We start from the raw sequence: 10,609 nt of genomic DNA on the forward strand, positions 1-10,609 counted from the left end.
TCTTAGGGTGTGGGTGCACCAGTTATGTGTGCAGCTGATGTAATAGCTGTATGGTAACTGCATCCTAGCATTACGTGTATTGTTGAAGAAATTATTTGAAATGTGTGCAGTCTGGTGGGTGGACATCCAGACTGGGATTGGCTATGTTAGGCCTGAAGGACGCTTATGTGAGCAACTAGGCCGAAACGTCATTGGATAGCTGTGTTTTATTAAGGTGATGAGGTGTTCATGGGGTAGTGTTTGTATGTGAACAGCTAGGCCGAATTTGTCAGGGGGATAGCTGTGCTCTAGTTGAGTGACGGTATATAGCAGAGAGCAGGCGTAATGTGATATGATGGTTTGTCTTATTGACACACGGACACACAGTGACAGTGGGCTGGGCTTACAAAGACAGGAGGGGGCATACGGATAAATAGTAACAGCCTGGGATAAGAAAGCAGAGTGCACAGTGATGCACGGGCACGGTGGGCACACAATGAGATGGTTGGGTGATACATTGGGACACACAGCGACATTACTGGAATAGGATGGCAGGGAGCTCTGCGACATACGGACACACAATGACAGGGAGTGGTGGGCTTACATTCTATCCATTCCATCTACTCTATCCCTCCACACCATCCATCCATGCTATCCATCCATCTAATCCATCCTCTCCACTCACTTCATCTATTTTCTCCATTCTACCCATTTCATACTCTGTCCTCCCATCCACCTCATCCATTCTATCTACTCCCATCAATTTCATCATCTCGTCCATTCCATTCTAGCCATTTCCTATGTATTTATATGGGTAAGTGTTCCCAGTTGTTGGTAAGGGGCCACTAAACATAATTTTGAAATGCAGTCCCAGGCCGTCCCCATTGAAGCAAAGGCACGTGACACTGGTGGTGCAGTGCTTATACCCCATTCCTATGCAATTCGCTGGAATTACATCACAGAAAGATGCTTACAAACCATGTATGCCCCAGGAGGAAGCCGCCTGTATTCTAAAAATATCAGTCTCAGCTTGAGCAGCCGATTTAATGCTGCAAGGTGCAAACATCCCACAAGTCGTGTACTCCTTTGGTAACGGGAAGCCGTCGCCCCGGGACGAGATAGTTGGATAGCGAAGGCCAAGTGCAACGCATCCACCATCCTACGTAAACATTGGCTGATGCAGGCCTTCTCGATCCAAATCACGGACCCAACTGCCGGTAGATAACGACTTTGGCAGTGACCCATTCATATCCACCCAAACCCACGTCAGTACTCACATCATTTCTCTGTAGCTGGGGTGCACTGATCCTCACAGGCTCCGTCCGTTTCTTTGCTCCTGGGTGGCTTGTGATGTCCCCGGTGGGGGCGGGCAAGCTCAGACCGCTTCTTTTGGGAGGAGGGAGTGCGAGCCGAACTTCAACAATAGGTGCCTCTGGCAGGCTGGGTGAGACAGTCCGGTGAGGGGCAGGGAGGAAGCTGGGCTCTGTAGGGACAACAAGTGAGGGGCTGGGTGCCAGGGTGCTCTTTGGGGGCGGCAGGCTGGCAAAAAGCCCCCCACCACGTTGCTGCACCAGTACTGGAGGGGAGCCCGGCGGTTCGGTCTCCGAGTCGCTGTCATCACTGCTGGCGTAAGCCACCAGAGACATGACGGGGACACTCACTGCATGCAGTACCCGGCGGCCCTCTCTGGCTGAGTCCGGGGAGTCAAGGCTTCAGACTTCTGCGGCATAAGCCTCCAATTCGTTGCGACCGTTAAAAGACGGCCCGGCTCTTCAAGCCTCTATCACTAACACTAGGCGCTGGCCCCCATCATTTTCCCTGGAGAGCTATGTCAGGTTTCAGAGAATGGCCGCCTTCAAAGATGGCGGTATGGACTACAACTCCCATCAACATTGCCTGGCTGTGCCTCGGCCTCGCCTCTCCAAACCTACACTGCGCGTGTGCACGTCTACACGTATGTTGTTGTTGGACGTATTGTACGCACTCACTAGAACCAAACCAGTTATGTGAATAAAACGCTCATTGACAATCGCTATTAGAAAATTATGCGTTTTCATCCGGTGCTATGTAGTATTTGGTACCCCGTACATGTAGTGATCTCAAAATAGGGGCGCCCGAACAGCAGGGCAGACTGGAAATGTACTTGATACTAAATATTACATAACACAGATGCCAACTTTTCACTCCAAAATTGTGTATAATTTCCACTTCACTAAAAGGAGAAAATACGATGTGGAGTCATCACATACAATTTAATTAAAAAAACTAGAATTATAAACAAACTCGGTTTACAATTATATACCTTTTGTGATAGTCTTTAATAGTGTACATATGTGTATTTACCCTAATATAAGTGACAGTAAAGATTACTCGGAATAGAATAGTGCAGGGAGTCTTGATTCTATTAAAGATATGGAGACAAGCATTATGCTTTCTTTACTCAAACTCTAGCAGCATACAAAAGTATCCAAAAACGACTTTAACTGAATTATAAATCCCAAGTAAAAGTGAAATGTTTTATATTTCCACATGAAATGTCCCTTCTGAGCCTCCATGAAGCCACTCCTTTCTTAACACCCTATAAGTCCCTTATCTCGGAGAGTCCTTCCTCTTTCTTTGATGATCCAATGTTCTCTCCTCCTTTACTTCAAACATTACCAACCTCAATTGAACCTTATTGTGGTGTTACCAGTGTGGGCCCAGTCACGTCACGTGGGCGAGACCCGAGCCACGTGATGTGTGCGTGAATAAAGGACGGCCCGGAAGATCGTCATTCCAGGACCGAGAACTGAGCAAGTGAGTTGTGGTAACCAAATAAAGATCTGGGTGAGCCTTCCTTCAGTTTAAGCGTCTTTATTTAATAACGGCCCGGCACTCCCTCCACTACCACCGCTCACACTCTCGCCAACTACCCAACTCCCCAAGCAAACCATCTCATCCATTCAAATCGCAACATTCCTACCTTCCATTCCGGAGAGAGCGGACGCCAGTAATTCCACAAGGATACAACATGAGTCCTGTGTTTCTTGAGCGCCGAATGTGTGAGGCCCGAGCGGGCCTGCGAGTGCCTTCTGACCTTCCCCGTCAGCACTTGGGGTCAACTTTATTAACACAACACTTATAATTTCTCAACTGCAAACTATGAACAACTGTATTAACAAACTCATCCTGCGTCCTGCTGTCCTGCCCGTCAGGTATTTTGCTTCTGTTCTGCACCTGAAATCAATCAAAAGGATATGTTACGAGTGGGTTCCAATGTGTAAAGTCATCAAACATATCAATACTTGCTCGCTGCTGTGTATTTAATAGAATCAAGATTCCCTGCAGTATTCTAGTCTGAGTAATCTTTATTGTATGTCGTGACCAGAGGCAAGTATTATGCTAGTTCAAAGCTTCTCTATCACCATTGTTGCCACTTCTGTGATTGCTTTAAAGTAGAATCTCTTAAAAGCGCATCACTCTGTCACGCCCCCAGTCGCTCCATCTGACACACAACAGACACACCAGGACCACACACAGGTTAGGTCCCGCATACCCCTGCAGGTCTGCCGGCGAGGGGTTGACAACGGTCGGCATCCAAAACGACTGCAACCACCACGTTCTCCGTATCGGCGCTGGCGAGTGCCATGGAGGCTTGCCACCGGTTTTCTGCAGTGCCTGCAGCGCCAACGCCATGGGGGCTCTTCGGACACATCACACAGGACCTCACGTGACCACTGAGACGCTTAGTGTCTGTCACGCAATAAGGAACTACTTAATACTTCAGTCACGTGTCCCGGAGTGCGGTCACGTGACGAGAACTACGATCATGTGGTTTCTGTTGCATTCAAAAGCGACGCGCTGTCATTCAGCGCTTCACAGCTGATCCTGTTCATCACTGTTTGGCGTACTACGGATCGTCTGACTCTTGTTATTTCGACCACGGACCGTTTTTAGGATTCTGCTTTTGGATCTTCCCTTGGTACATTTGCCTGGATATTGTGTTTCACCAAACTAGACCTCGGCTATTCCCCTTGGACTGCCCTTTGGATTTCCTTTCTGCCTTAACAAGCCATACTGCCTTTTCGACCTCAGACTGTTCCTCGGATTGATCTTGGACTCCCCTGCCTTATTTGGATCATAGTTCTAGTGCTCTGCATCAGGTGGTGACGGCATCCAGGCGAGTGTCCTCCAGGTTACCAAACTGTCGTCAACCTCTGCCGGCTGCCTCAGACCCCATTTCCTTACACCTCTCATTGGGTTTCCTGCCATCTAAACTGGGTAAGCCCCCTTGTAGGTTCATTGTTTACTCTGGTTGACATTGTGTTCATTGTTTAACATAATTCTTGCCTTGCAGTGGTCCGGAGGGCATCCTTCCGGCATTCCTGGTTCCGGCTGACGGCACTCATCACCTGTGGCCTCAAGGATCGCACGGGCAGTATTATTATTGTTTGCTCGTGTGTTAGCTGGGGACAGAGGTATCATCGTCTACACGACCATCAAGTCCTGACAGACTGTGAAGCCTCTTTTTGGTCGCCTAGACGATGGAACCCGCTGCCGGAGACCCCGTGACCGCTCTAATGCAAGCTGTTGCGTCCCTTAGAACAGAAATGGCGGCTGTTACAACTGCAATACACCATCGCTTAGACTCCATACAAAGTGCCCGCAACCCATTACCGGCTGATGCTGAATTCAGTGACTCCACATCCCCCACCACGGGTCCTTCCACACCTCCCACACCACCGACACCCGTGGTATTACCTACCCCATTCCCTCTAGCAGCTCCTGAGAAATACCAGGGCGACTCCAGGAAATACCGTACCTTTATCAACCAGTGTAAGCTTCATTTTCTTTGTCGACCCCAGGTATTCCATGACTCTACTACCAAGGCCGCATTTCTGCTCTCCCACCTGACAGGAATAGCCGCTACCTGGGCTAACCCCTTCCTTGAAAATGATCACCATGCTCTTCATGATTTTGATCTTCTGGTGAACGAGATGGCTAAAATGTTTGATACCAGGTATAAAGCCCAGTCTCGGGATCTGGAGTTATTGGATCTTGCGCAAGGAAGACAGACCCTAATAAAATACATCACTCGGTTTAACCAGTTGTCAACAGAGACTTCCTTGCCTGAAAATAAGAAAGCCGTGGTGTTCTATAGAGGTCTGTGTAATACTATGAAGGACGCTCTTTCAGTAGTCCCTTCTCTCCCAGCTACCTACTCCGATCTGGTAGACCTAGCACTTCAGGTAGACGCTCGGAGGTCTGAACGTCGTGCAGAGACAGGCTTCTCAGCCAACCCATCTTCTCCCTCCCTAAATAGTGCAGGTGAACCCATGCAAATAGGAGGGTTACGAAGCCCCATCACCCAAACTGAAAGGGAACGCCGGAGAACAGACAATGCATGCTTCTACTGCGATCTCAATGGCCATTATGTCAAAGAGTGCCCACGACGCACAAAGAATAAGAACTCGGATTTTCGGAAAGCTCGTCCTTGAGTATGGGGGACAAGGCGAGCTTGGTTCACAACCCCGGGAAGGCTCCTACCTTCGGCCCTGTAAGATTAGTTATCGTCCAGGCAGTACTCCATCCGGCTAGGGATTGCTCACATGCAGTCCATATTGTTATCGATTCCGGGGCTACCGGCTGTTTCATCGATATCTCTTTAGCCAAATCGATGAATCTCCCGTTGGTAACCAAAACACATCCTGAGCCAGTCCAGACTGTTGATGGGTCCTCCCTCGTCTCCGGTCCGATCAAACAACAGACCGCTCAGATGGATGTGATCATCCAGGGTAACCCTAAGTAACTAATTTCTTTTGACCTTATCTCGACTCCACAGTTCGGAATAATCCTAGGCCTTCCCTGGTTAAAAAGACATAACCCTCTCATCGACTGGGGTACTGGACAGGCCTCTTTCGAATCTGAAGTGTGTCAGCACTTTTGTTTACTGGAGGAAGAAGGCATTACCAACCCTGCAAGGGCATTGGGGGGGCTACATTCGGTTTCTATAGGGGAGGGTGGTTCTTCCGAGACGAGACATACGGTGGGAGCCACTTTGTCTGGAGTGCCTTCGGAGTACCATGATTTCCATGTAGTATTCGATAAAGCATCTGCCGAGGTTCTGCCCCCTCACAGGCCATATGATTGCCCCATTGATCTAGTTGATGGGGAAGCGATTCCCAAGGGCCGTATCTATTCTTTGTCACCATCAGAAGAGGCGGCTCTGAAGGAATACATTCACCATGCTCTGTATCTAGGTCATATTAGGCCTTCCTCCTCACCCGCGGCTAGCCCCATATTTTTCCTTCCCAAGAAGGAGGGGGATCTTCGTCCCTGTGTGGACTACAGGCAGTTAAATGCAGTCACCATAAAAAAACGCTACCCCATCCCGCTCATTTCGACTTTACTAGACAAACTGACCAATGCTACGATTTATACCAAGCTGGACCTCCGGGGGGCGTACAACCTGATTCGTATGCGCTCTGGCGATGAATGGAAAATAGCTTTCTGCTCTCGCCAGGGATTATACGAGTATATGGTGATGCCCTTCGGCTTATGCAATGCCCCGGCGACCTTCCAGCATTTTGTAAATGATATATTTAGTGACATCCTGGACACCTATGTCGTGGTATATCTAGACGATATATTGGTGTTCTCCCATACACTCACTGAACATATTCTTCACGTTAGAGAAGTACTTACACGACTCAGGAAGAACTCATTATATGCAAAACCCGAGAAGTGTATGTTTCACACAAAGGAGGTTGAATTTCTGGGTTTTCACATCTCACCTGGGGGGCTGACAATGAACCGATCCAAAGTCCAAGCCATTACTGACTGGCCGGTCCCTGCCACTTTGAAGCAATTACAATCCTTTTTGGGATTTGCAAACTTTTACTGGCGATTCATCGTTAATTTCTCCTCCATTGTGGCACCTTTAACCGCCTTGACCAGTCCCCTGGTGTCCTTTGAATGGACTACAGAACATCAAGTGGCTTTTGATACCCTTAAGACCTCGTTTACCACGGCTCCGGTCCTACAACATCCGGATCTGGAGGTCCCTTTTATCGTAGAGGTGGATGCATCCTCGTTTGCACTAGGTGCTGTCCTGTCCCAGCCTTGTCCGTCCACCGGTTCACTACACCTGGTGGCTTACCATTCTAGGAAATTCACGCCAACCGAAACACATTATACGGTCACTGAAAAGGAGCTCCTAGCCATTAGGGATGCTTTTCAGGTCTGGAGAAACCACCTCCTGGGGGCAAAACACCAGACTATCGTTTACACAGACCACAAGAACCTGCAAGATCTGGCATCGCTAAAATGTGTTAATAGCCGACAAGTCCTTTGGCACCTTTTATTTGCCGCTTATGATTTCCTTGTCAAGCACAGACCTGGGGTGGTTCACGGTAAGGCTGATGCCTTGTCCCGTTCGCCTGGGGGGTTCCTCTTCCGTCTTACCCTGATACGCTCTTGGGCAAAGGGCACGTTGTATGTGACTGCACTCCAGCACCACCTATGCTAACGGCTATACGCCAATAGGTAGTACACCACCCCCAAGCCATGACCGATTGGGATCCGGTTTTTCAAGATGGGTTGCCTTTTGTTCAAGGGAAACTGTTCTTGCCCACCAGTGATACCCGCAACCAAGCCCTAGATTGATCCCACAATGCCCTTATCAATGGCCATCCGGGACAGCAACGCACTCTAGAGTTGTTGAAACGCTGGTGCTGATGGCCATCAATGCAGCGAGATGGGGAAACGTACGTGAACACATGCTCAATATGTGCACAATGCAAGACACGGAGGGGTCACCCTCTAGGGTTGCTACAGCCATTACCCATTCCTCCGAAACCTTGGCATACCGTCTCGATGGATTTAATAACGGACTTACCTCGTATACAAGGTTACGACACAATATGGGTTGTAGTGGACGCGTATACAAAAATGGCCCGTTTCGTACCTTGTAAAGGCATCCCTTCTGCTCCCTCTTTGGCTCGGATGTTTAAGTCCGTATTTTGTCTGTTCGGTCTGCCTTGTGTCATTGTGTCAGACCGTAGCTCACAGTTCACGTCTCGATTCTGGGTGGCCCTTACCAGACTGATGGGCATTGATGCGCACTTCTCCTCTGCTTATCATCCCGAGAGTGACGGCCAGACTGAGAGGGTGAATCAGGCATTGGAGCAATACTTACGCTGTTTAACTCTACAATTCCAATACACATGGCTTAACTCACTCCATCTTGCGGAGTTTGTGTATAACAATGCCCTACATTCATCCACAGGTTTTTCCCCGTTTTACTCGCTCTATGGTCAGCATCCACGTACCCTACCCTTTTCTGATTTTGCCCTTACTGGTAACCCTGCTGCTAACGATTGTGCCCGGGATCTTGCATCCGTCCATGCGCAGACCCTCATCCATCTCCAGGAAGCCCAGACTTCAATGAGGACTGCCGCTAACAGAAAGAGGTCGGATGCCCCTACATATAAGCCGGGTGATCGAGTTTGGCTATCTACACGACACTTACACATACCTGGGTGCCGCAAGTTGTTGCCCCGTTTTGTTGGCCTGTATAGGGTCTCCAACGCCTTGAATCCGGTGGCCTATCGCCTCAGTGTTCCCGTCTCATGGAGATTGCACCCTGTATTCTATACTTCGCTACTCAAGCCCTGTCCTGATTCTACTCGCATTGTTCCCACTCCAGGCCCTGTCTCGGTGGTTTCCCAAGACGAATACGAGGTGAGCGCCATTCTGGGTTCCCGTCTTGTTAGGGGGCGTTTGCACTACTTGGTGGACTGGTTGGGTTATGGGCCTGAGGAACGATCCTGGGTTCCCTCTTCCGACGTTCATGCTCCCTTATTGGTGGCTAGGTTCCGTAGAGACTACCCCTCTAGCCCACGTGGTCGTGGGCCTTTGAGGGGGGGCTCTGTCACGCCCCCAATAGTTCCGCCCCAGTCGCTCCATCTGACACACAACAGACACACCAGGATCCCACACAGGTTAGGTCCCGCATACCCCTGCATACCCCTGCAGGTCTGCCGGCGAGGGGTTGACAACGATCGGCGTCCAAAACAACTGCAACCACCACGTTCTCCATATCGGCGCTGGCGAGTGCCATGGAGGCTTGTCACCAGTTTTCTGCAGCGCCTGCAGCGCCGACGCCATGGGGCTCTTCGGACACACCACACAGCACCTCACGTGACCACTGAGACGCTTAGCGTCCGTCACGCAATAAGGAACTACTTAATACTTCAGTCACGTGTCCCGGAGTGCGAACATGTGGTTTCTGTTGCATTCAAAAGCAACGCGCTGACTGTCATTCAGCGCTTCACAGCTGATCCTGTTCATCACTGTTTGGCGTACTACGGATTGTCTGACTCTGTTATTTCGACCACGGACCGTTTTTGGATTCTGCTTTTGGATCTTCCCTTGGTACCTTTTCCTGGATATTGTGTTTCACCGGACTCGACCTCGGCTATTCCCCTTGGACTGCCTTTTGGATTTCCTTTCTGCCTTAACAAGCCATACTGCCTTTTCGACCCCAGACTGTTCCTCGGATTGGTCTTGGACTCCCCTGCCTTATTTGGATCATAGTTCTAGTGCTCTGCATCAGGTGGTGACGGCATCCAGGCGAGTGTCTTCCAGGTTACCAAACTGTCGTCAACCTCTGCCGGCTGCCTCAGACCCCATTTCCTTACACCTCTCATTGGGTTTCCTCCCATCTAAACTGGGTAAGCCCCCTTTTAGGTTCATTGTTTACTCTGGTTTATTTATTTATTTTTTTATTTTAATATTTATATCGCGCCGGTAGCTCGCGAGCCTCGGGGCGCCGAAACAAGAACACGAAAAGACAGAACAAACAGGTAGTGGGACGGATAGGATGGGGCGAACACAAGAAATTACTCTAACATGGGAGTTTGAAGGGTGGCAGATTATTTGAATATGTGGGTTTTTACCATTTTGCGAAAGCAAGTGTAGTTGGGTTCCAGTCTTAGGTGGTTTGGGAGGTTGTTCCAGAGACTGGCAGCTAGGGTCGGAAAGGCTCTGCCTAGGCCGCTTTTAAGTTTGTGTGGGGCTATGGCAATTTTGCCGAGTTGCGACGATCTCAGTGTTCTATTTGGGACGTATGGTTGGATCCTCATTTTTAGGTACGTTGGTGCCTTTCCGTGAATGCATCTATGCACAATGGTTAAGGTCTTAAAGTGCACCCTATCTTCGATTTTCAACCAGTGAAACTCCCTTCTGGATTTGCTGATATTCTCTGTTCTGGATTTGAGCTTGATAATTCTAACAGCGTTGTTCTGTACAACTTGGTAGCTTTGTAGGCACTGCTCGGATGCACCCAAGACTAAGGCGTTGCCATAGTCCAGGCGTGACAGGATGGTGGCTCTTGCTATGGTCGCGCAGTTGTCCTCTGATATAAATGGTCTGATGGCTTTTATCAGTCGTAGATGGTAGGCACAGTTTTTTGTGATGTATTGTGCTTGGGCATCAGCCCCCAAGGATGCTTCCAGCAGCATACCGAGGGTTTTAGCCTTGCCCAAGACCGATATGGGTGTATCTTTGATCTGAAAGGATGTGTAGGAAGGGATAACTTAGCACGGGCGGAGGTTGAACCGAAAATTATAAACTCAATTTTTTTCCCATT

General features: G+C 49.3%; 1 protein-coding gene across 2 annotated transcripts in view; it reads right to left on the reverse strand.

Moving 5' to 3' along the window:
* The window catches only part of PRCC (proline rich mitotic checkpoint control factor), a 433,632-nt gene extending 431,720 nt beyond the window's left edge, over nt 1-1,912 (reverse strand). Inside the window, exon 1 of one of the 2 annotated variants that reach the window (XM_069604586.1) lies at nt 1,257-1,912. In XM_069604586.1, the coding sequence (XP_069460687.1) occupies nt 1,257-1,625 (369 nt within the window). In that variant the 5' untranslated portion in view covers nt 1,626-1,912. The remainder of the gene's footprint in view (nt 1-1,256) is intronic. The other variant, XM_069604588.1, reaches the window with a different exon arrangement.
* Nucleotides 1,913-10,609: the final 8,697 nt, after the last annotated feature.

This window comes from Ambystoma mexicanum, chromosome 1p (genome assembly GCF_040938575.1).
Source record: "Ambystoma mexicanum isolate Mex_15411 chromosome 1p, UKY_AmexF1_1, whole genome shotgun sequence".
Taxonomy (NCBI): Eukaryota; Metazoa; Chordata; class Amphibia; order Caudata; family Ambystomatidae; genus Ambystoma; species Ambystoma mexicanum.